The 26,759-nt window shown below is 42.5% G+C and overlaps 1 protein-coding gene across 1 annotated transcript in view; it reads right to left on the reverse strand.

Moving 5' to 3' along the window:
- The window catches only part of TLL2 (tolloid like 2), a 127,674-nt gene that overhangs the window by 36,073 nt on the left and 64,842 nt on the right, over window positions 1–26,759 (reverse strand). Inside the window, exons 4-8 of the mRNA XM_060125707.1 lie at window positions 17,486–17,641; window positions 15,488–15,605; window positions 9,934–10,112; window positions 8,683–8,788; window positions 1,385–1,509 (exon numbers count right to left, since the gene is read on the reverse strand). Coding sequence (XP_059981690.1) covers window positions 1,385–1,509; window positions 8,683–8,788; window positions 9,934–10,112; window positions 15,488–15,605; window positions 17,486–17,641 — 684 coding nt within the window. The remainder of the gene's footprint in view (window positions 1–1,384; window positions 1,510–8,682; window positions 8,789–9,933; window positions 10,113–15,487; window positions 15,606–17,485; window positions 17,642–26,759) is intronic.

Consider the following 26,759-nt stretch of genomic DNA (forward strand, 5'->3'; position numbering starts at 1 on the left):
CTCCATGGTATTTACCAGCTGCTTCCAATCCTTTCGGGAAGTAAGAAGCATATACATTATAACTAAATAAATACTATGGCATTTCCCAGGGAACGCTATAAGGTTCCTCTTTCAATTCAGCAAGGTTATATGATATGTGTATCCTGTATTTCAGCCCTAACATGCCCCCAGATGACTAATAGCTGGATGGGCTTATTTCCCAGAGTGTCATGATGGAGCAGTCCCACACGGTCCTTTGAGCACCCCGTCCTTTGCACACGAGCTGGGGAAGCCAGAGATCTTTTCTGTGCAGGTGCAGGGCACAGATGGTCGGGGGGTCTCCCAGAACGGTGGCCTGGAGGGAAGCAGTGCCAGCACTGCGGTCCTTTGGGGTCGAGTATGGTTGTCGCTTTGCGAGTGAGCGTGTGCTGCCGGCAGTGTCGTTTGAAAAAAAGCTGCGAGTCCAATTTTCTAAGATGGCCCCTATTCCAAATATTCTGTCCCATGATCGAACCACGTGTTTGGTCTGGGAGTTTGGAAAAGGTTGCTGGACCTTTTGGTAATGGAATTTCTTTCTTGCCCCCCAAACCACCAAATCGCCTTCTCACCCATCACTGGTAAAAACTTGGCTGCTGTCAAGGAGCGCTTTACACTGAAGCTCAGCAGCTTAAAGGGGCCAACGTGAGCTCCCCGCTGGGAGGCAAGGGGGGCGGGGGTGACAGTGCTGAAGGCAACGAGATGGAAGCAAAGAGGGCAAAGCCAAGGGGCGGGGGGTTTCGAACTGGCAGAGAAGCAGACATCTGCTTGGATCCAGTGTACCGTCCCATCTCCAATGGCAGAATACTGGCCACTGACTAGCACCCTGGATGGCTAGGAGAGCCCAAGCCCATAGAAATGATCTCATTTACAGCACTGAGATGCCCTCTGCCTTCCAGTGTTTGGGAAGCTGGCTTCTACCCTTTCAAAAGCATTCTCCTTCACTCTTTGCCTTTCTGCAAAACCTGGGGTTCTTGTTTTACCAAACCCACGTCCCCTACCCCCATAGAAAGGAGAGTGCTTTGACCCCTATGGGAGGCACACCGCATTGGACTCCCGTTCACTACTGCACCACTACGCCTCTTCCTCTTCTGAACGTCAGGGCTTTGCCGGAGAATTCCAAAGCTTCCCACAAGTTAAGCTGTGGGCTCTAAGACCTATTGTTTGCTTCACCACCTGCAGCCCCTCCACCGCTAGGCTTTCTGCACTGTCCAGCACCTCAGCACGCCAGGAATGACAACTGCCAAGGGGGAGACTCTTCATGTCCCCCAAGGAGTCTTCCCAGCACGAGGGATGTTTGCCTGTGGTGGTTGAGTTAAGTGGTCTCCATGGTGCTCTGGAGGCCCTGGAACCCCTGCGATTCAGTTACCTGGGCATTTGTACAGCTTCCTGGCTTGAGCTATGTCTCCCTGACTGAGCCGCACACGCTGGCCAATGGTTGGCCTGATGCCATTGTCGTCTCGACGGGGGAGGATGGTGTCTAAGAAAACTCCTCTACAGGAAGAAAGGAGAGAGCGAGAAAGGAGAACGAAAAGTCAAGGCTGTCAGGCTGTCCGCGTGGGCATTTCGAGTCTTCATTTCCTTTGCCCGCAACCCCATGAACATTCCTACCCCCTGGCCTGCTCGCCCCAGGCTGACATGACTCATGACGTTGCCTCCCCTTGTGCTGGCATGTTAGCATTCCATTTCTTCAGCTGCCGGCTCCCTTTCCAATGGGAAAATGACTCTGCCAAGTTTAAAACTATGCCCTAGCCCAGTGGCCCTGAGGGCTTCCTTACTGAAGTGTACCGAGCATCTCCACAAAGGCCCTGACAGGTCCAGGCCCCAGGGCCCCCCACTGCACAGCTGCAGGGAGCACCATTCAGAGAGACAACTGTGTGAGTGGCGCCCTCTGGAGTTGTGCGACGGGCAGCTCCCAAGCTGTTGGGTAAGTCTTGGAGAGGCTCCAGAGAAAGCTTGGGAACCAGTACAGTGTGAGGTTCTCAGGGGCTGGTCAGCAAGCGCTCGTTGGTGAATAAAGCAGTTCAGGGTTTGGGGGCCTTAGCTGGCAAGAGGGATAATCAGATGGAAAACGGGATGAATGCAAAGAACAGGAGGTAGTCAAGAGAGCTCTGGCCTAGAGATTTCTGTGTAAGGCCTCACTGCCACCTGTAAGGCCTCACTTGCCTCGGACAAGTCCCTTCCCTCCCTGAGCCTCAGTTCACCCCTCTGAACAGTAAGAGATTGGCCTAGATGGTCATGGCAGCCCCTTCTAACGTTCACATCTCATTCTGCTCCAGTGGGAGTGAAACCTAAAAGGAGCAAAGCAGACGAATGTCCACCAGGATGCCTGGCTGGGTACTGGCTCTATTCACGCCTCCATTTGGTGGGTGTGGTTTACCCCCTGCCTGATCTTCCCACTCTGCTTCCAGACCCCCAACCTGGGACCTCTCCTGGAGGGTAGGGCCTTCCCTTGAAAGGACACCTTCTCCAGTTACCACCCTATTCCTTTCTGTCCCTTCTTAACCAAGTTTCTGGAAAGAATTGTCTCCATTCTCTGGCTGCCTACCTCTCCTTCACTCCTCAATCCAACTGCGATCTGACCACGCCAGCAATGGTCCCCAGTCCCCGACCAACTGACAAGTCAGATGGCCCCTTGCCAATGCTCACCTGCCCTCTCGGCAGCACCGCCCCTTTGCTGGCCCCTCCTCTCTTGGACTCTCTTCTCCCTGGTTCCCAGGCACTGCTCTCTCTGAGCCGTAAGTTAGGATCTCTCCTTCTTCTGCTTCCCAGGAGTGCTATCCCTAGGGTTCCGTCCTCCCCCTCTTCTCTCCTCTCTCCTCTCTCTTGCTCCACTTGCTGCCCTGGGTTTTAACTGACACTTACAGGCTGACAGCTAATTCTCTGATTCCAGCTCTAGAACCATCTGCTAAGACAGAAGTCTGGTGACCGCTCCACTGCACTGTCCTGTGGAGCTCTTATATGCAACTCATTCAAAACTTAATGCATTCCATCCTGCTCCTTCCATGAACCTGTCTCCTGAGACTGAATCTGAAGGTGCCCTTGGCTCTGTCTTCTTCCTCCCACTCCCTTGTCAAAACTGGGAACCAGGGCCTGTCCACGGCACCCTCTCTACATCCCTTGAATCTATGCCTTCCTCCTCATTCCAGACCACTGGTTTAGCAATCAGCATCCCCTTCCTGAACTCTCTTTCCAGTAGCTTCTCAACTGGCCTCCCCCCTGTAGACTCTGCCACCTCTGCTCTACCCTCCACAATGCTGCAACGTGATCATCCTGAAATGTAAGGACAGGCACGTGCCCGCTCTGCTTACGGGCCTTCGCCGACTTCCAATCACCACCTGGATCTCCAGGCCTGTGGCTCGCTGGCTTCTGCCTTTCTCTCCTGACACCTCCACCTCACTCGTTATCATAAGCAAGCTAGTACTCCTGCCAGCCCCCAAAATGCCCTTTAACAAGCTGTCCTCTGCCCAGGCTGCCCATCCCCCATCTTCTTGACCACTACCAAACTCCTGTTCATTCTCCAAAACACCACCAGATGGCTTTCCCTCTTAAAAGTCTTCCCAAGCCCTTTCTATCCCTCCCATCCTGAGTGAACCACTCCTTCCTCTGGGCCTTATTCGCCTAATACGATATGATTCTTATCATACTGTATTGTCTTTTTGGGGGTGATGATAATTGTCTTTTCTGCTAAACAATAAGTTTCTTCAGCAGAGAGGCTGGGTCCTTGTCTCTATGCCCTCAGGAACCAAAGCGTAGCCAACTCAAAACATGCTTCTTGAATTAATTTACGCAGCCAAGATAGGACACTGGCATCAAAAGATTTTGCAAAATAATTATTTATACTCAAAAGGAAATGCAAAAATGCTTGTTACCTAGTTATTAGCTGCTCTTTCCTTTTTCTTCTCTTTCTCTCTCAAACATTTCCTTTTCCCTAAATTCTGCACTACTTTGGAAAATATATATTATCCCTAGTTCCTCCTTTTTGTTTGTGTAGATACTTTTCCCCTAAATCAGATTTCAAGCTCGTTTTCTTTCCTATATTAGCACACCAGAGCCTAGATTGCCTGCCGATGTCCTTTTCAGCACCGCTCTCCCCAACATTTAACCACCTGGCCTGTCTCTCTCTAATTCCCATCACCTCATCTCTGGGTCCTTCAGAGAAACTTTTGTGGAATCTTTGGTCTCCCTCAGTGACCTCACCAAGTTTGAAACCACAAGTGATAACTCTACATAAAATTCTAAATTCAATCACATATGAATCTTAAAAATGGGTACTTCTGCCCTAACGTAAAATGTGTTCACTTGTAATCGTTTTCTTGATTCTCCTGGAGAAAGACATTTTGCTGCATGAAATGCAAGGCTCAGTACAATCTCTTGGCAACTCAGGCTAAATGACCATGTGGAAGCCCACACAGTGTAGGCAACTCAGGCAGCAGCCTGCTGTGTGGAGAGTGTGTGCTCACACCCGCTGTGCGTTCACAAGACCTTCTTATGTGCCAGGCCCGGCCTGGACCCTTTAAATGCACCATCTCATTTAATCCCCACAAACACCCTAGAAAGCAGGTGCCGTTTATTAGGGGTCCTCTCTACAGGTGAGAAAACCAAGCCTGCGGAGCCTAAGGGACTCACCCGAGTACAAAGCTAGTGATGGGGAGCCAGCAGTGAACTGGACGCAGGCAGGCCTGGAACCTGCCTCCGAGCGTCTACCTCCCTCCAGCCAGTGTTTCCCACCACCCAAGAAACAGGTCTTAATGTCTGTTAGGTACGTGGTAGAGTTAGGAAGCTTGGAAACCTCTGAAACCAAAGCAGGAGGAACCACCTGGGCTCACACTCAGACAGCTCTGCGAGCTGAGACTCCCTCCCCTGCACGTCCCTGAGCTGCCAGCACAGCGGTGGGCTGTGGAAGATGTTTACTACAAGAGACATCCCTATATAAACCGCTGCAATTACATCCCCCCCTTTTATGTAGGACACTCTCAGCATTGACATTCTGCTAAACTAAGAAAGGGTTTGGCAGATGCCCTTAGGGAATAAAACTGTCAGCTCTGAGTTCTCCAAACAAAGAAGCCCCTGTACCAGAGAACTGTTTCCTAATCTCCTGGACCCTTGCCCAACAAAACCTCCAAAGACATCACTCCCCACAGCCCGGGTCCAACCATGGGGAGGAGGGAGGGACTGCAATAAACTAGAGGGAATAAAGTTGGAAGGACAATCGTAAAGACACACGAAGATTGGGTTTCCCATCAGCAGGAATAGCATTTGCCTCTGAGATGAGCAAATGTTCTATAGGCCATTTTCTACTCTTTTACAGAATCAAAGACAATGGGCAGGCTAGCTCCAGGGGATATGTGACCAAGAGTAATGACATGGAACTAGGGAGAGGGAAAATCTTACAAAAAGTACCCAGTTAAAGACTCCATTGATAAATGCCCCCAATGAGCAAAGTAGTTTTCTGAAAATCCATGCAGAAAATTGGCATAGGGGACAATGCTACAAAATAGATTTGCCAAAATCATTCTCAACTCTGGGGCAGGGGTGTGAAGGTAGCTGCGGTGGATTGTTAAAATAACAAGTCTGTGCCTCCTAACATCCGTATCCCTCTGCAATACGAAGTTGCAACTCCTCCCATTAAGAGGTAGAATCTCTTTCTTCATCACTTGAATCTGGGCTCGTCCTGAGCCTTGCTCTGGCCAACAGAATGTGACAGAGGTGATGTCATGCACATCCTAAAGCCTGGGTCTTAAGAGTCTTAATGAGTATTGCCGTGGGAGCAATCCCAGGCAAGCCCAGAGAAGAATGAATCAGAATGACCCACAAAGTCATAAAAAATAAGTTTTTATGAGCTGTTAAGTTTGGGGGTAGATTGTTGTACAACGATAGATAACATCATGTGAGCAGAAGGGGACTTCTGCCGCCCTTTGACACCTTCAGGGAAGCTGCTCCTCTCCTAACTAGCCACCCGTCACACCCATGTGCTGCTCCCTTGCCAAGCTCCCTTCTAGGTGGACTTTTGATGAGGAACTGTTATTTCATGGGTTTGGTCCATGGGTTTCCATTGGTCTGTGCTGATAAAATCCTTCACGCTGACAACGGTGTTAAAACGGTTATCTCCTGAGGGGCAAAAGGGATGGCATTACGGGTTAGAAATCAGAAAAAAAAAAAAGAAAAAGAATTTTTTTTCTTGAAAGACAAGAAAAGAAATGTTGGTTCCAGAAGACAGTCTGTCTTCACTCTTGCCTCGGCCTCTGGCTTCAGAGCTTTGCACAGTTACTGGCATGTCGCAGGCATGGAGAAGGCAATGCAGTTTCTACATCCCATTTGTAGTAATTTATCCAAAATTTCCTACATAATAGAAACTTGTAGATTCTTCTTAATGAAGTGACCACTGTAACTGCATGTGGAAAGAACTGCAATGAGACGATGGACATTTCTTCCCTCACCTAGTCCCCAGCACTGCGGATCTCCTGTCTCCTTCGACTCATTCATTAATTTATTCATTTGACAAATATTTATTGAACAGCTACTCTGTGCCAGGCGCTGTGTTGGGTGCTGGGGATTAGAAGAGAATGAGATAGTCTCTGTCCTCAAAGATCTCAGTCCAGTGAGGGAGAGGAGAATGCAACAGATAAATATTAATAAATAAATTTATACGAATAATTGATAGATAAGGTATAAAGCAATATGAAGAGTTTGGACAGCTATAAAAACAAGACCCAAGGTACAAGCTTCTCACCTGGACCAACTTGACCTTGATTCCCTGAAAAAATCAACACTTTGGCTCTACTTAGCCGCCTGCAACCCCTGGGGCCGATGCGATGTGAGCTGGCTATTCCCTAAACCATTTCCCAAACCTGAATCAGTCCCACCTCCACACCCAAGCATCCCACCTCTGACATCTGCAGAGAGGCCACTTATCCTGACTCTCACACCCCCAGGGTAGGTCCCTCAAAGTCTCAGTTTCCCAGCGTGGAAGAGGAAGCCTCGGATTTCCAATACGGCAATGAGTGTGATCATATCTGTCAATCCCTCACCCATTCTCGTTAAGAAATTACAACCTGAAATGTTCGAGCTGGAAGGGGCTCAGGGAACATCTGGTCCAACTCTCTCATGAGGGAACTGAGGCCCAGGGAGGTGGCGATTTGACCCTACACACAGCTGCCCCGAATTACTGTCTGGACCTCCTTCAACAGCAAGGTACATGGGAGAGAACGAGGGCTAGAATCCAGCCTTTGACTCTCAGTTCAGTGGTCTTGTCACCACATCACATTGCCTTCTGTGTCTTCTGATAAAGAGCGAGAAGAGTAAAGAAAACAGGGTAGGTCACTCCCATGCCAGGTGTTCAAAGATGCTAACTTTGGCCAAACTCCTCCCATTAGAGTTCTGGAGAGCCCCTCCAGAGCACAGTGCCCCCGTGGAACGTGGGATGCTGAGGGTTGGAGGATGTCTCCCACGGTTCTACGACCTCATCAACAGGGTGCTTTCAGCAGCCGTACCCAAGAGCCAATCAGCCTGCGTAAATAGTCTTCCTTCCACTCCCAAGAGCACTATGTCTCCTGACCTAATGGTTTCCTTTGATCTTTATGGACACAGAGACTTATGAAATGGATTGTTTCCCTCTTTGCTATGACTTGCTAGGAAGCACAGGGCAGGGTTTTCTGCCAACCCCAACAAAGGGTACATGACTTTATGGCATATATTCTGAATACCAAACTGATGCCAAGCTTCAACTTAGCCATCGACCCTTATATTTCCCTCCCCCATCCCCAAGTCTTCTCACCTAGTTTTTCTTCTTGTATATATTGGGAATCACCTCAAATCTTTTTTAATGATTAAATAAATAAAGAGCAAACAAGCTGGTTTTAAGAAGAGACCGGGGGAAAAATGCCAAGAGAGGATACTCGCACTGTGTCTCCTTTAAGTCGAGTGGAAAGACCTACAAAACTGGGACTAGCAGGGGAAAACTTCTATATACAAAACACTTATATGATCTAGAAGCAAGGGCAATACAGAAAATACTTAAATACTGGGTCCAGCACAGCACGAACTCATCAAAACAGATCCTGCTGATGCCAGCTGTACATAACTGGTGTGACCACGCTTGAGGAAAACAGCTACCATCGTGCGCAGCCAGCAGGCAGGAGACCTGGAGTTTTGTTCTCACTCTAACCCCAGCTACCTGCGTGCCCACCAGCTGGCCGGAGCCTCATTTTCTTCTAAAATGAACCCATGATTTACCACCCTCCCAGCTCTGGCATAGTCTAGGTCCCAATAAACCACACTGCTTCTAGGAGAACTGGTTAGCGTCACCATGCTTACATCAAGGACATACTTTAGAAGATACCCACCCTCCCCCCCACTGGAAATTTTATAAGGAGCCTCTAAGTTATTATCCCAGCTAACCTCTTGATAATTCCCCTTTTCTAGTTTGCTGTTTGTGACACGAGGGCATGATGAAACACCAGCTTCACAATGGGATTCAATCTTATTAGCGGGAACCTGATTAGATTATATTTCACTGCAGCCCAGAGGCCACTGTATTTCAAGGACAGACACGCCAACTGTGCTAGGGACATGCAGAGACCCGCTCTCTGCAGACCTCCAGGAATCCGACCCAAGCCTGCGGCAGGCACATTACAACACAGACGAGGCATAACCATAGATTCCGACCTTGAGAAGGTGTTCCGGGCGTAGTGCATGATGCTGTCAAAGTCGTACATCTCTCCCAGAGAGCTCACTTCCCCAGCTTCCATTTTTAAGAAATTATACTCCTGACCTGTGACATAACACTCTGTTAAGGCCTTTGAAAACCAAGGCAGGCACCTGAAAGGAGGCACAGGAGGGAGAAGGAGGGCCCATAGCAACTTCCGAGAGCTCTGTTAGCCCAATCAGACAAATGACAGGTTTGGTGGTGGTTCTTGTTGTTTTTAACAGATTGGAAATTTGAAACAGAACAGCACTATGAGGTCGCACCCCACCACACAACACCCCTCCCAAAATGCCACTCAAAACTCCTAAACTCGGGCTTCCCTGGTGGCGCAGTGGTTGAGAGTCCGCTTGCCGATGCAGGGGACACGGGTTCGTGCCCCGGTCTGGGAAGATCCCACATGCCACGGAGCGGCTGGGCCCGTGAGCCACGGCCGCTGAGCCTGCGCGTCCGGAGCCTGTGCTCCGCAACGGGAGAGGCCATAACAGTGAGAGGTCCGCGTATCGCAAAACACAAAAACAAAAACAAAACTCCTAAACTCAGTTAGTAGACAGGTTAATTATCAGTCTGCTTGCTCAAAAAAAAATTGTTTTTAAATCTCTAATCTTGCTATTGACAGAACAAAAGAAAACAAATCCAAGAGTTAACTTCAACCCCACATTCACAATTCAGGCTCTCAAAAGCATTTTTAAGGCAACTATATTATTCAACCAGCTACTTTCATGTTCAGTATGAATTTATGTATAAAACTGTTTCACAGGAGGAGGTATTTTTAAGAAATCTAGACACTATCTGCCTTGGGATAGGCAGGAATACTCTTTTTACGTGTACTGTATCTTAATTATATTTCAGTTTCAAAAATATGTTGCCTACATCAGCAAAAATGAGTCTTAGAAAAGCAACTGGGAGAACTCTTTTTCTGGCTTATCAGCTTTGATGCTGCAACAGTGTTCTGGTAGATTCTGTTCCTGTTAGGAAATGGAATTGGATTCCTTTACAACGTGGAAAGTTATTTCACTTCTGCTCTCTCCTACAAGCTCTGGCAGATGACCTCCCAGGAAGGGCCACCGATGGACAGTGCTAGTGACAAAGGCCTCCATACTTATAAACGAGTGTTGTCTGCTCCCCACCGCCCCCCCACCTTTACTCCTTCCTGACCCCATGGATGCCACCTGCCTGACGGGTGTCTTCCAGGCTCCATACAGACTCCTTACCTGGCTGGATGTTCTCTCTGATGATGGTGACGTGCTGGTCTCTGTCTGGCCGGGTGTGTTCATGCCAGAACCCGACCACGTGGCCCAGCTCATGCGCCACAATCCCAAACTTGTCACAGTTTTTCCCAATGGATATGGCCTGCGGGCCTCCACCTCGGCGCCCAACATAGGAACAACAGCTGGACAGTTGCAGAAATACCCAGGTCAGCAGATCAGGGAATAGCAAGAGTCTAACACCCCTCCCTTGGGTGGGTGTGTGTGTGTGTGTGTGTGTGTGTGTGTGTGTGTGTGTGTGTGTGTGTCTAAAAGAAACGCAGACTTGAGAGCTGAAAATGATCTCATTGTCTAACTTCCCTCTCAACGCAGAAATTCCCTCCAAAAATGGTTCTTGACCTTTATGGTGGTCATGGATTCCCTTGAGAATCTGAAGAAAGATATGGCCTCTCTTCCAGGAAAAAAGCAACTAACTTCCCCCACCCCCCAATCTCCGCTGGACCATCTCTGATGACAAGGAGGAGACAATGGTTTCTGTAAAGCATGAGTCTTGATACTATTACCAGAGGAGCCTTAGAGATGACTCCCCTTCTGGGCACAGTTATCTTTTTAAATATATATTCATTATTCCTAATATAGAAAAGTATAAAAAATAAATTAAAATGGCCCATAATCCCACCACTCAAATAACTTCTATAAAACATTTAAAAAATACACGCCCATGTTACACAAGATTTAAGTATTAAGGCTCTGAAGATAACCACTGTTAACAGTTTCTTAAATGCTATTCCAAAATATGTAATACATCTATGTACATATATTCTTTTAATTACAAAATACACCATGTACATTGTCCTTCATCTTGCCTTTTTTCCTCCTTAATTTATAGATCTTCTTATAACAGCACATGTAGACTTATCTAATTTTTTTCAAAGGAACATAGTATTGAAATTTATTTAATCAGTCTCCTATTAATGTACATTTAGGCTGACTCCAGTTTTTGCTATTTAAACAAAGCCTCAGGGGAGAGGGAGACAAAACAAACAAACAGCAAAATGCAAAACAAAGAAACCATTAGGGTCTTTCTCGTTTGTGGCAGGGTAAATTCCTAGCAGTGGGATTAATAGAAGAAAGAGTATGTGCATCTGATATTTTGATAGATACTATCAAACTGCAATCCCAAAATGTTGCGTCTCTTTATATGCCCACTAATAGTATATTAAAAAGCCCTGTTTCCCCACAACTGGGACAGCACTGGTTTTGCCAAACTATCTTTGTCAATTTGATAGGTGAAAAGTGGTATCTCACTGTACTGAGGTTGGATAGTTTTTCATGTTTTATGTGACATTTATATTTTTTTCTTGTGAACTGTGAGATCACATCTTCCCCCAATTTTGGGGGGGTTGTTCATCTTTTTATTACTGATTTGTAAGAATGCTTTGTACATTATGGGATCAAGTCCTTGACTATCAGACGTGTTACAAATATTTTTCTTGCTTTGTTATTTCTTATTTAACTTTGTTTTTTGTGTTGTTTTTGTCATATAAAATTTTAATGTAATTTCTTTATGTTCTTATGTTCTGTTTAGAAAGGCCATCTGCGTGCCAAGATTATAAGTAAAATACACTCTTGCTTCCTTCTAATACTTTTCAAATTTTTGTTTCTTTTTCTTTTCTTTCTTTTTCTTTTCAAAATGTTTATATCTTTGATCCAGCTAGAATAATTTTTGGTATAAGAAGTGAGGTAGGGCTTCCCTGGTGGCGCAGTGGTTAAGAGTCTGCCTGCCAATGCAGGGGACACGGGTTCGAGCCTTGGTCCAGGAAGACCCCACATGCCATGGAGCAACTAAGCCTGTGCGCCACAACTACTGAGCCTGTGCTCTAGAGACCTCGAGTCACAACTACTGAGCCTGCGTGCCACAACTACTGAAGCCTGCACACCTAGAGCCCATGCTCCACAACAAGAGAAGCCACTGCAATGAGAAGCCCGTGCACCACACGAAGAGTAGCCCCTGCTTGCCGCAACTAGAGAAAGCCTGTGTGCAGCAACGAAGACCAAACGCAGCCAAAAATAAATAAATTAAAAAATAAATTAATTTAAAAAAAAAGAAGTGAGGTAGGATTCCAGCTTTATTTTTTTCACAATGAGCTATTTAATTATCCCAATGTTCAAATATCCCAATTGACTAATCCATCTTTCTCTCACTCATTTAAAATGCTACCTAAATTTGTGTATAAACATATTCATTTTAAACTCTTTTGTTCCATATTATCTATTTTTTATTGAGTTCCAAATGGTTTTAATTGTTATTATCTTCATTTGCATTTTAATATCCTATATGTTGAGATAGAACACCAAACACTCCCCTATCTCTGTCCCTGTCACTATTGTTTGGTTTCTCTCTCCCTCTCTCTCTCTCTCTCTCTCTCTCTCTCTCTCAGTTATTTCTACATGAAAAATTCTAATACCATTTGTTCAAGTTCTTAAAATACATGTATACACATACCCACATATACATACAAATCAGAATGGCATGAATTTATAGGTTATTTTAAGAAGTCCTGACATCTTTACTATGTTGGGCATTTCCATATCAGGAAATGGTATGCCTTTTCATTTTTTCTTCTTTTTTAAGTTTCTTTAGCGTTTTGGCATTTTCTTTCTATAAGTCTGGCATATGTTTGCATTTTTGTTAAGTTCATTCCTAAATATATTATCTACTATGTTTCTATTAAAGTTGTGATTTTCTCCATTATGAAAGTATATCAAATTATTTCATTAAAGGAAAAGTAATTAATTTTCTGTTTATTAATTTTGTAATCAGTCACTTTAATAGAGTCTCCTTTTGTTTCTGATAGTTCTTCAATTGATTTTCTGAGTTTTTTAGGCACACATTACATTAACTTCAAACAATACAAACACTGGCTTGTTCCTGCCAATATTCATTGTGTTTATCTCCTTCTCTTGTCAAATTACATTAGCTATTATTTCCAGAAAAAAATGTTAAATAATTGTGGTGATCATGAACATCTTTGACTTGTTCCTGACTCTAACAGAAATGCTTCTAGAATTATCTCTGATAAACATGAAATGTGCTTTGGGGATATATATATGTGTGTGTGTGTGTGTGTGTGTGTGTGTAAGTCAAGGATCTATCCTTGACATCTCTTCTTGTACTACCGTGACTACTTTTTTAAAACAACAAAGGCATGTCGAAATGTGCAGATGCCTTTTTAGCATCTATTGAGACATGAATATGGCTTATCTCCTTTGATCTATCAATATGTTGAATAAAGCAAACAGATTTCCTAACGTTGAACTAGTCTTGTATTCCTTAGATAAACCTTCTTGGCAGCCTACTCTTCTATTCTATTTTTCATGGCTGTTCATAAGTTAGATGAGTCTATAATTTTCTTCCTTGGTGTCATCTTTTTCATTAGGGGGTAGCAATGCCATGATACTTCATTAAAAGTTAATTGGAAGAAAGTGTTCTTTTATGCTCTAAAAAACTTAAATAGTACCAGCATAATCTGTTTCTTGAGGTTTTGAAAGAATTCATCTGTGAAACTCTACATTGGAGGCGTGGGGGGGAAATTTTTCTGTCAATTTTCCGATTTCTTTCAGTTACTGGTCTGTGCCAGCCCTTTATATTTACCTTGAAGTCATTCACATTATCCAGATTTCCACATTTCTTGCCTTAGAGTTTTATAAAGTACTCTTTTATGATTCTGCTGAATCTGTGGTTATTTCCCCCTTTTGCATGTCTGATTTTGTATATTTCTGCATTGTCACTTTTTTGTCTTAGACTAAGGAGTAAGTAGTTTGTCTACAGTTGTTTGTTTGTTTATTCAAAGAATTTACTCTTCAATTTATCAGTCCTATAATGTGTTACCTTGTCCATTTTCTTCTGCTCTCATTAGGTTTGTTTTGTCGTGGTGGTGGGTTTTATGTATTTATTTATTTTGCTTATGTCTTTGAATTGAATATTTCATTGTCATTCTTAGTGATGTGGATATCTGAGGCTGTGGGTTTTCTTATGGACATAGCTTTACCCAGATCTCTTCAATTCTGAATTGTAGGGCTTTCATTTACCTAGACTTCTTATCATTTTAATCCTGATTTCTTTATGACCTAAGAGTTGTAAAAAAGGGAACTTTTAACTTACCAGGTAATGCAGGAGTATTTATTCTATCTTTTGTTGTTATTATGTTATGTCCAGTTTCACTGCTTTGCAATCAGAGAATATTTTAATGTTATCTCTGCCTTTTAGAATTCATTGAGGTGTTCTTTTTTTTTTTTTTTTCCGATACGCGGGCCTCTCACTGCTGTGGCCTCTCCCGTTGCGGCGCACAGGCTCCGGACGCGCAGGCTCAGCGGCCATGGCTCACGGGCCCAGCCGCTCCACAGCATGTGGGATCTTCCCGGACCGGGGCACGAACCCGTGTCCCCTGCATCGGCAGGCGGACTCTCAACCACCGCGCCACCAGGGAAGCCCATTGAGGTGTTCTTAATACTTAACAGATGGACAATGTCTATAAACATTCAGTAGGCATTTAAAAAATGTGTTCTCAGGTTACAGAATCTAACTCATAGGATCAACTCTACTAATTATATTCTTCCAGTCCTCTACAAATCTCTACTAATTATATTCTTCCAGTCCTCTACAAATCTCTACTTATTTTTCGGTCAACTTGACATTGACCTACTTGGGTTCACAGACATGAAATAAAGTCCTCTGCTGCTGGTGTTTCTCTCAATTTACCCTTGAAACCCCTGGGGCTTGTTTTATGACTCTTAATGCTATGCTATTTGGTGCATAAAGATTTATGACTGTTATAGTCTCACCGTAGTTTGAATTCTTTCTCATTATAAAGTGTCTCACCATTTTTTTTTTTAGTATTTTCTGACTTAAAAAAAAACAACAAAAAAGCCTGTCTACAACTAGAATTGTGATCCCAGCTTTATTTTTGTTGGTATTTGCCTGTATGCCTTCTTACCTTTTGCTTTTAAACCTTTCTGGATCATTTTCTTCAGTAGTCATCTCACGTATACAGCATGTAGTTGGGTTTAAGTTTTTGAACTAATATGGGAAACTTTTCCTTTCAATAGGAGAGTATATCACACATTTATTGGCATAACATAACATTTGTTATGTTTTCTGGAGGAAGTCTGTAAGCCCATGGAGCCCACAAAATTACATGAAGAATTTTGCATATATGTACATCCATAATGAGGGAGCCCATAGTTTCATCAGATTCTCAGTGGAATCACTGGCCCCAAGGCGGTTCAGAACCACTTTGTATGAAACACTCCCAATTCCTTCAACTGCTCCCATGACAGGAGATACAGACACCTTGTCATTCTGGAGTCTTCCTCTTGACCTACCTACTTTGTCCCTGGATTGTGAGTTCATTGAGGGCAAGAAGAGTTTCTGACAAATGCTGGGCTTCTATATATTACAGCATATTGGAAACTTTGTTTCAGAGAGAAAATTCAAGACTCATGAGCCATCTGACTTGTCTGCCTCAGATTCCACCGAGGTGAACTTGCTTTCACTTACCCACAGGTTCTGTAACTGAACACAATAAAGCTTTCTTCATCCGTCCTCTCTATGAAGGTCACACAGGTGTGCTTTTCCCAGTGTCTCATGGCCTGCTTAAAAATGGCTCTCTGGCTTCCTGAAATGACAGGTCCATACCTTCCTTAGATGCTGGCTGACAACAAAGCATGTTCTAATGATCAAAAACAGCTCATCTGGGTGCCCCAGAATAAAAATGAACTAGGACTAAGGATTTCCCTAGCTAAGGATACAATATAACTTTCCTGAATTACCAAAACCTAGAGAGTAGGAGTTTGTGAATTGGGAGAGAGGGTAAAAATAGATTTTTCAAAATGTCCCCAGCTTCCCAACTTTTCCTTTGTATTGAAAGTACTTTTCTAAATTTTAAAAAATGTTACTCAGGTTATTCAATTTGGCAATTTTAGGCTCTTGAAGTAAATCACCGGCACTGCGTTCCACCCCTTCATTCTATTTTATACCTACAGGACGGTATTCCCATATGCTCTATAAATTCTATTTGCATGTACATTCATGCTACTTTTGCATTGGGGTTCAGTGTTTGCTGGGGGTTCCTTTTTTTTCAAATATAATAATTCTGTTGTATCATTCTTTTTTTAACATCTTTATTGGAGTATAATTGCTTTACGATGGTGTGTTAGTTTCTGCTGTATAACAAAGGGAATCAGCTATACATATACATATATCCCCATATCTCCTCCCTCTTATGTCTCCCTCCCACCCTCCCTATCCCACCCCTCTAGGTGGACACAAGCACTGAGCTGATCTCCCTGTGCTATGCGGCTGCTTCCCACTAGCTATCTATTTTACATTTGGTAGTGTATATATGTCCATGCCACTCTCTCACTTAGTCTTGCTGGGGTATCCTTGAGCCTAATTTTCTGCAAGTCCTTTGAAAACAGATGAATTTCATACTTCCTCTGAACCTTTCTTCATATTTCCCTGATTAGAAATTGGAAAAGCAATAAGTAAATTGGGAGCAAGAATAAAGTAAACTCTAGGCTGATAGTTTCATCTAGTCAGTAAGTATTCTTTTCAAAATCTGTCAGTCTGAAATAAATAATACTACTGTATTTTGATTTTGCTAGAAGCAATGAGAAGGATCTAGAAAAATAGTTGTTTGGGAAGTACACAGGATGGTTGGGGATTGGGTCTGAATTCTAGAAAGACTTCGTTGCAAAAAACAAACCAACGAACCATTGGGAGGCTCCCATCATAGTGTAGAAGATGCGGGTGTGGTGTCATAATGTCCCCCCAAAACATACATATAGAAGAAAGAGTAACTTAGCCATCCAAGTGTCAAGTGACATCTTGACACTTTTAGTTAAAATTGTTTATAGAGCAATTACTCACCAAAATGGCAATCCTACTAATAACAAATATCTCCGTGTAAACAAAGTTCTCTATATAAAATTAGTTAATTTGGAAGAAGATTATATAAATCTTTGGCCAGAAAAGCACACCAGATCTGAAAGCACATGGTTAAGACACCAAGGAACAAAAGTTAGCAGCTGATGACAATTCCCACACTTTAATTCTTTAGGAACACATCTCTCTCTCTCTTATTAGGGCTGAGGCCCCTTGAGAGCAGGATGACATCTTAGTCATATTTTTATCACCAGCACCTAATTAAGGATCTGGCACTGGTGGCCCTGGGTTAATGCCATGGGAGTGCAACGGAACCAAGGGCATGGATGCTGTCAGGAAGGAGGGCGGGGACTCCACCAGGGTCATAGGGTCACCACCTGCATGAAGCCTCAGGGACCAGGTGACTACTTTTGAGGACATAGCACCAACAGAGACTGCAATTTCCTCAGGTCGATTGCACTAGACCCTGTGGGCAAGAGGGAGCTTCAGCAGGGGGACTGCTATGGCTCCGGCGTCTGTTCCATCCCACCGAAGTCCTTCCTGGGAGGACTTTGCCCACCTAGGAAGACAAATCATCCAGCCCCAAACCAGGCCTTATTTGGAGCTACTGACCGGTGAAGTTCCCTCCAATGACATAGGGGATGACCCCTCCTGGCCATATCCTCTCTGTCCTTGAGGTTGTAGCTCTTCGGACCCGGGGAGAGAAGGTCTCAGCTCCAGCATGCAAGGTCCCAGGGCTCTGTGGAAGCATAGCATTCTCCTTGCCATCTGCAAGAGAGTCATGATGCCATTTACTTTGTGTGGACATATATTTTCAGTTCTCTTGGGTATTTGCCAAAGAGTGGAATTGTTGGGGCATATAGTAATTCTATGTTTAACCTTTTAGAGGACTATCAGACTATTTTCCAAAGGAGCTGCATCATTTTACATTCCCACCAGCAAAGCATCAGGGTTCCAGTGTCTCCACATCCTCATCAACACTTGTTACCATCAATCTTTTTGATTATAGCCATCCTAATGGGTGTGAAGTGGGTGGCATCTCATTGTGGTTCTGATTTACATTTCCCTAATGACTAATGATGTTGAATGTCTCTTCGTGTGCTTACTAGTCATTCGTATATCTTCTTTGGAGAAATGTCTATTCAAATCTTTTGTCCATTTCTTAATTGTGTTGTCTTTTTATTGTTGTGTTATAATTATTCTTTATATATTCTGGATACCAGACCCTTATCAGATATATGATCTGCAAACATTTTCTTCTATTCTATAGATTGTCTTTTCATTTTTATGATACTGTCCTTTGAAGCACAAAAGTTTTTAATTTTGATGAAGTCCAATCTATGCATTTTTTTGTTGCCTTTTTGTATCATATATAATAAATTACAGGCATACCTTGTTTAACTGTGCTTCACTTTATTGTGTGTTTTTTACAAATTGAAGGTTTTTGGCAACCCTGAATTGTCAGGTGATGGTTAACATTTTTTAGCAGTATTTTAAAATTAAGGTATGTACATTATTCTTTCAGACATAATGCTTTTGCACACTTAATAAACTACAGTATATTGTAAACATAACTTTTATATGCAGTGAGAAACCAAAAAATTTGTGCAACTCACTTTATTGCCATATTCATTTTATTGCGGTAGTCTGGAACCGAACCTACAATATTTCTGAGGTGTACCTGTACAGCTTAATCCAAACTCATAATGATTTATATCTACGTTTAGTTCTATACTTTTCGCTCTTGTATTTAGCTCTTCAATCATTTTGAGTTAATTTTTGTATATGGTGTGAGGTAGGGGTCTAATTTCATTCTTTTGTATGCAATATCCAGTTGTACTAGCACCGTTGGATGAAAAGACTAGTTTTTCCCCCATGGAATTGTCTTGGCACCTTTGTAACAAATCAATCGGTCATCCTTTTCTAGCTTCTTGAGTTGAATGTTTGGCATATTAATTTTCAATCTTTCTTACATTCTAATAGTACCATTTTAATATTAAAATTTCTCTGAGTTCCTCTTTGCCTGCATCCCATCTTTTGACATGTACATTTCAATGTTAGACTTTGATATATTCTGTAAGTTCCATTTGGACTTTGTTCTTTGATCCTTGGATTATTTAGAGGTGTGATTTTTAATTTCTAAACATTTGTCTCTCTGTGTGTGTTATTGATGTCTAACATTGCTTTGTGTTCCAAGGACCTATTCTCCAAGGCACAGGTCAGCAAACTTTTTCTGTAAAAAGCCAGATAGTAAATATTTTAAGTTTTGTGGTTAATATATTCTCTATTGCAACTACCCAACTCTGCTATTATAGTGTGAAAGCAGCCGTAGACACTGTGTAAATGAATGGGTATGGCTGTGTTCCAATAACATTTTATTTGCAAAAACAGATGGCAGGCTGGATTTGGCCTTCTGGCCATGGATGGTGGCCCATGCTCCAAGGTGTCAATTCTTTGTTGTTTTGAGCCTTGCTTTGTAGCCCACTACGTGATTGTTTTTATAAATATTCCTTGTAACCTTGAAATAATGTGCATCAGTTTCCAAAATTGATGGTTGAAAGGTGCTACATATGTTGTTCAAATATTCTACTTACAAATGTTTTTGGCTCCTTAGTGTATCTGCTACCGAGAAAAGGGTTTTAAACAACCTTGAGAACTAAGCCTGTGAACTGTCATCTTCTCCTTTATTTTTAATTTTTCCTTCATATTGTTCAAAGCTATGCTGGTTAAATAAGACAAGTTAAGGATTGTCAAATGTTCCAGCTAAATTGCTTCTTTCATCATTAAATACCTTCTTTATCTGTAATAATATTCATCCATAATAAAGATTATTTTGACTGATATTAATATTGCTATGCCAGTTTTATTTTGATTAGTATTTGCCTCATATAACTTTTCTGCATCTACATATTTTCAATCTTTTTGTGTAATTATGTGTTTTGTTTTCAATGAGTCATTCAATAGGTGTTATTCTGTGAGCAATACATTTCCCACAAGAAACAATAAAACAAGTTTTGCAATGGTCATAATGTTGAGGTTCAATATTACTTTTTTACTGTATATGAAATAGTTTTTGTAAATTGAAAATTTTTTGAAATAATTGTAGATCTACATGAAGTTGCAAGAAATAATACTGAGAGACTTTTTATACCCTTTACTCTGTTTCCCCCAATAGAAATATTTTATGAAACTATAGTACATTTTTACAACTGGGATATGGACATCTACTGATCTCATTCAGATTTCCCCACCATTATGTATACTTGTGTGTGTGTGTGTGTGTGTGTCTAGTTCTACACAGTTTTATAACATGTATAGGTTTGTGTATCTACCACCACATTCAAGATACTGAATAGTTCCATCACCATAAGGATCCCTCATATTGTCATTTTAAAATCACATCTACCTCCCTTCCCCTCCCTCCCAACCCATCCCTACACTCTCAACCACTAATCTGTTCTCCATTGCAAAAATGTTTTCATTTGAAGAATATTATTTAAATGGAATCCTACAATGTATAACCTTTGGGAATTGGCTTTTCTCACTCAGTGCAATTCCCTGGAGATTCATCCAAGTTGTTGCATGTATCAATAGTTTCCTTTTATTGTTGAGTAGTACACAGTTTGTTTAACCATTTACCTGTTGAAGGACATCTGGGTTGTTTCCAGCTCTTACAAACAAACCTGTTATGAATATTCATGAACAGGTGTTTTTGTGAAGATTTTTATTTCTCTGAGATAAATACCCAATATGTTGGGTCATATAGTAATAGGGTTTATTTCTGGGTTCTCTATTATGTTCCATTGATCAATGTGTTTATCCCTCTGGTAATATAACACTGTCTTATTACTGTAATTATATACAGTCAGTCCTCCATACCCCTGGGTTTAACATTGGAGATTCAACCAACTGTGGATCAAAAGTATATTTTTAATTCCAGAGAGTTCCAAAAAGCAAAACTTGAATTTGCCGTGCACCAGCAAATATGTAGCATTTACAATGCATTAGGTATTAAATGCATACAATGCATTAGGTATTAAAAGTAAGCTGGAGATGATGTGAAGTATATGGGAGGATGTGCATAGTTTATAAGTAAATACTATGCCATTTTATATAAGGTGCTTAAGGATCCACAGATTTTGGTATCCATGAAGGGTCCTGAAACCAATCCCCCAGGGATACTGAGGAAGGCCTGTAGTAAGCCTTAATATCAGGCAGAGTGATTACTCTCATTTTAGACTTCTTTTCCATTGTTTTAGCTATGTTTCCATATGAATTTTGTGTCTTTCCATATAAATTTTAGGGTAAGCTTATCTATGTCTACAAAAAAAATGTTGAGATTTTAATGGGAATTACATTAAAACTACAGATCAATTTGGAGAGAAATGGCATCTTTATTATATTGAGTCTTCCTTCCAATCCATGGACATGGTATTTCTCTCCATTTATGTAGCTCTTTATTTCTTTCACCAGCATTGTGTAATTTTCAGTACACAAATATTATACATGTTTTTTAAAGTGTATAAGTATTTCACTTTTGTTGAGTGATTATAAATGGTATTGTGTTTTTAATTTTGGTTTCTGCACATTAATTATTAGAAATATAAGCATTTTTTTGTGTTTTGGTCTTGTATTCTGCCATCTTCTTAAACTCACTAATTAGTTCTAGGAGTTGTTTGTTTGTGGTAGATTCCTTGAGATCTTCTACATAGACAAACATGTCATTTGGAAATCAGAACAGTTTTATTTCTTCCTTTCCAATTTGTATGCCTTTAATTTCTTTTTCTTGCCTTATTACAGTGTCTACAACTTCTAGAACTACTTTGGTTTTCTGTTTGTTTGTTTTTTTAACATCTTTATTGGAGTACAATTGCTCTAAAATGGTGTGTTAGTTTCTCCTTTATAACAAAGTGAATCAGCCATACATATACATATATCCCCATATCTCCTCCCTCTTGTGTTTCCTCCCACCCTCCCTATCCCATCCCTCTAGGTGGTCACAAAGTACTGAGCTGATCTCCCTGTGCTATGTGGCAGCTTCCCATTAGCTATCGATTTTACATTTGGTAGTGTATATATGTCCATGCCACTCTCTCACTTCGTCCTAGCTTACCCTTCCCCCTTCCTTGTGTCCTTAAGTCCATTCTCTACATCTGCATCTTTATTCCTGTCCTGTCCCTAGGTTCTTCAGAACCATTTTTTCTTTTTTTTTAGATTCCATATATATGTGTTAGCACACGGTATTTGTTTCTCTCTTTCTGACTTACTTCACTCTATATGACAGACTCTAGGTCCATCCACCTCACTACAAATAAGTCAATTTCATTTTTTATGGCTTAGTAATATTCCATTGTATATATGTGCCACATCTTCTTTATCAATTCATCAGTCGATGATCAACTTAGGTTTCTTCCATGTCCTGGCTATTATAAATCGTGCTGTAATGAACATCGTGGTACATGTCTTTTTGAATTATGGTTTTCTCAGGGTATATGCCCAGTAGTGGGATTGCTGGGTCATATGGTACTTCTATTTTTAGTTTTCTAAGGAACCTCCATACTGTTCTCCATAGTGGCTGTATCAATTTACATTCCCACCAACAGTGCAAAAGCATTCCCTTTTCTCCACACCCTCTCCAGCATTTATTGTTTGTAGATTTTTTGATGATGGCCATTGTGACTGGTGTGAGGTGATACCTCATTGTAGTTTTGATTTGCATGACTAGTGATGTTGAGCATCCTTTCATGTGTTTGTTGGCAATCTGTGATTACCTCCGAAGCCCGAGCCTCAGCTCCCAGCCCCCGCCCGCCCCGGCAGGTGAGCAGACAAGCCTCTCGGGCTGGTGAGTGCTGGTCCACACCAATCCTCTGTGTGGGAATCTCTACACTTTGCCCTCCGCACCCCTGTGGCTGCGCTCTCCTCCGTGGCTCCAGAGCTTCCCCTCTCCGCCACCCGCAGTCTCTGCCCATGAAGGGGCTTCCTAGTGTGTGGAAACCTTTCCTCCTTCACAGCTCCCTCCCACTGGTGCAGGTCCCATTCCTATTCTTTTGTCTCTCTTTTTTCTTTTTTGTTTTGCCCTACCCAGGTATGTGGGGAGTTTATTGCCTTTTGGGAGGTCTGAGATCTTCTGCAGCATTCAGTAGGTGTTCTGCAGGAGTTGTTCCACATGTAGGTGTATTTCTGATGTATTTGTGGGGAGGAAGGTGAACTCCACGTCTTACTCTTCCGCCATCTTGAAGCTCCTCCCCCTCAGATCTATTTTCTATTTCAATAATTCTCTCTTCAGTTGTGTTCAATATACTATTTATCCCATTCCAGTTTCAATAAATACAGTTATCATTACTAAAAGCCCTATTTAGTGGCTTCTAAATTGATCTGTTCTTTTTTTCCCCCACAATAGTTTCAAAATCTCCCATTGGCTCTTTAGTCATTTTATGTATACCTATTTAATCTCAAACAGATTCTGCTATTATTTCTGCATCTTGGGGTACTAATTCTCCAAGTTATTGTCTCTGTTGATTATCCTTCATGGATTAACTTTTTTTTTTTTTTTTTTTTTTTTTTTTTTGTGGTATGCGGGCCTCTCACTGCTGTGGCCTCTCCCGTTGTGGAGCACAGGCTCCGGACGCGCAGGCTCAGCGGCCATGGCTCACGGACCCAGCCACTCTGCGGCATGTGGGATCTTCCCAGACCGGGGCACGAACCCGCGTCCCCTGTATCGGCAGGCAGACTCCCAACCACTTGCGCCACCAGGGAAGCCCCATGGATTAACTTTTTATGTTTCTAATGTTTTTAGTTAAAGTTCATTTTGTGGGGGAGGGTTATTCCTTTCTGCAAGAGTCTCATATGCCCTCAGCAATGAGTGTGACCCTGATTTTCATTTTTTCAGGGCTCTTGGGATTCTATGGGTCCTAGATCAATTTTTATGTTAATTTCTAAGTTTATGGTTTCCATACATAGGAAATGAAATTTGAGAACTTATACCTGTCTCAGGAACAGGCTTTGGGATTCAGTTTTTCATAGGAGATATGTTTTTACCCCCACTTAGAACCTAGGAAAGATAGCAAGATTTCTTGCCCCTTCTTTCAGCCACTGGACAGAGTTTTTCTAGTCTTTTCTTTTCTTTCTTTCTTTCTTTCTTTCTTTGTTTTTTCTTTCTTTCTTCTTTCTTTCTCTCTCTCTCTCTCTCTCTTTTTCTTTCTTTTTTAATGATTAGGAAGCCCTTTGAAGGAGTTCATTTTATGCAAGATCTCAGTCTCCAAGGCCACGGGACCAAGGCCACAAATCCTGAACTATATAGCTGTTACATGGGCATAAAAAAACCACCAGCCCTCAGTACCCCAAATCCTGGCCCAGTCTCAGTGCCCTCTGCACAGTTTTGCCACCATCTGAAGCTTAGTTTCATAGGTTTATGTTCCCTGTTCTTTTCTGATGACAATTTCCCTATCTTTTCTTTGAGCTTAACTCTGTATTTTTAATTTGGAGTAAGAGGAAGGTTATATTTTTTTCCAGTAGTTCTATGTTTGTAAAAGGGGTCCCTGCCAGTTCAGTTGCCAGAACAAGAAAGTTGGCATATAACACATTTTTAAGCCTGAACATAATTGTTTTACTGCTAGAATTTCTAGATCAGAAGTCACACACTTGCAGCTCTTGGGATAAACCCAACCCACAGATGTGTTTTGTTTGGCCTGGATGCTTTTGGCCTACACTTTGGGTTTTTGTTTTGTTTTGTTTAAAAACAAAGTTGGCTTCTCATTTGAGAAGCCAACTTTTAAAAATCAAGGAATTTCACATAAAAATCCAGATTTTCTAGTTTTTCTTTAAAAATGGAAAGATCTGGCAACAGTGGGCCCATCTTCCATCATTTACAACCCATAGCAGTTAAGTAGCACCTGCTCTCTACAGTCAGGGTACACGTTTTCCTGGTTGCTAGAATCTATCTCCCACTCCTCAGGGTCCCATCCAGGCATTTCACCCATTGACATTACCTGCTTGGTCTCTACAGATATTCTAACTTGCTCTCCCAGCCCAGGACTACAAATTGCATCCAGATTTCAAACGTGAGTTGCCCCAGTAGACTGGAAGCTCCACGGGGGCAGGGACTGTGGTTGGCTCATTCACCACTCTATTCACACCCAGCACAGTGTCTGGCTGGTGGTAAGCATTCGGTGCTCTTGGATTTTGAATTAATTAGTTAAAGAATGGATAAGTTATTCTAAAAATAAACAACCCAACAGTCCAAACAATTCTGCGGCAGAAACCTCTCCAAAATGTTGGCAGCCCTGAAGTCCTTAATGTTTAAATCCTGAGAATCCTGTCTTAAGTAATCACAGGCAGTGATGTAGCAAGTGGAAGTTTGTTATTTCCCATACGGTTTTCAACAAGTCTCTTAATTTTCCTCCGCCGCCAACTCTCCTTTGGAGAATGGGCAAAAATATCAATACTTCTCTATCTGAGGGACTAACACTAAGAAATCCAATGTTTCTCAGAGAAGCTGTGCTATATACACATGTGACCCAGTAATGTTAGGGCCTGGTGCAGCCGAGTCAGCATGGGAAAATCTTAAGTGCACCTGGAGAGAGACTGGGGTGTAATTTCCAGAGATGGGTTATTGAATGACAGCTTCCCCCTCGGTCCAGTGAGAAATTTAATTTGCTGAGGACTCAACACAGGAAGCATTTGCCGATTAAAAATATGTCTAAACAGATGTTCTGCTTAGCCTGGAAGAAGGATCTTAATGCAACTGTCATTATTGGATTTTCTTGGATTACTACTATCTGGAATTGGAGTCCCAATAGAAGGATGTAATTATTTATTATGGTCCAAGAGGGCTGCATCTGAAGAGGAGCAAATGCAGAGGAGGACTCCCTTCAGGGGTGTCTGAAGGGATTTAACATGCTGGGGGCGGGGTGGGCTGGGGGATAAAGTCCGTTTAAATTCTCTGGCTCTGGGAGTGTACCCTATCCTCTCTGAAAATCTGCCACAGCTATTCGATGTTCCGTTTCCAGCTGAAGGCACAGGCGTATTATAAATGGCACAGCCTCCTCAAGCAAGGAACTGCGGATTTTCGATTAGTCAACCGGTCCCTCCTACACTGGAAGTAAACACCCTGACAGTCCAGCCACCTGCATAACCCTCACCCCACGGGTGATGGGCAAATTCGCACCTTGCCTGTGGCGATCTTGAAAGGCTCAGTAAAGGGGGAGACTGTGGATTATTCTGCACGATGGTTCCCAAACCTGGCTGCACATTGGATTCAATCAGGAAGCTTTTAAAAAATTCTGGTGTCCGCCCCCCTGCCCTGAGATTGGGACTCAATTGGCCTAGAGGACTGTCAAGGCATCTGTGCTTTTTCACCCCAGGTGATTCGGATGCATAAGGAAGTTTGAGAACCACTGATGTAGCCCAAAGATTAAGAGCAAGAGATTCAGGGTCAGGGGGACTTAGGCTCAAGGTAAATGCTGCCATTCACTACCTGTGTGGCTCTAGATGAGCCACTGTCCCCTGAGATCTCCTTCCTGCTGCATGGTGATGTCATGGGCATGGAACCAGGCAATGAACATCAAACGTCTGCTGTGTGAGGGCTCGACGAGAGCTGCAGTTATCACCATCACATCTGCATTTGGGGACAGGCTAGAAAGAATGCCTAGAGTCAGGTTCAATGGTTACACCCAGATATGCTGACATAAGTGACATTCAGGGGTCAGGTGAGGCTCTGTGCCCAAGTTTGAGGGATCCCTGCTCTCTGGTGCAACCTGATTCCATTATTATTTGCTGCAGCACAGAGCCCTTAGGGACTGCTACAGAAAGTGAAAGGTCCATTCTCTTTTATGAATATGGTTCTGGAAATCAGGCTCTACCAAAACAGTCGCAGCTTCATTTGAGG

This window comes from Lagenorhynchus albirostris, chromosome 16 (assembly GCF_949774975.1).
Source record: "Lagenorhynchus albirostris chromosome 16, mLagAlb1.1, whole genome shotgun sequence".
In the NCBI taxonomy this organism is placed as follows: domain Eukaryota; kingdom Metazoa; phylum Chordata; class Mammalia; order Artiodactyla; family Delphinidae; genus Lagenorhynchus; species Lagenorhynchus albirostris.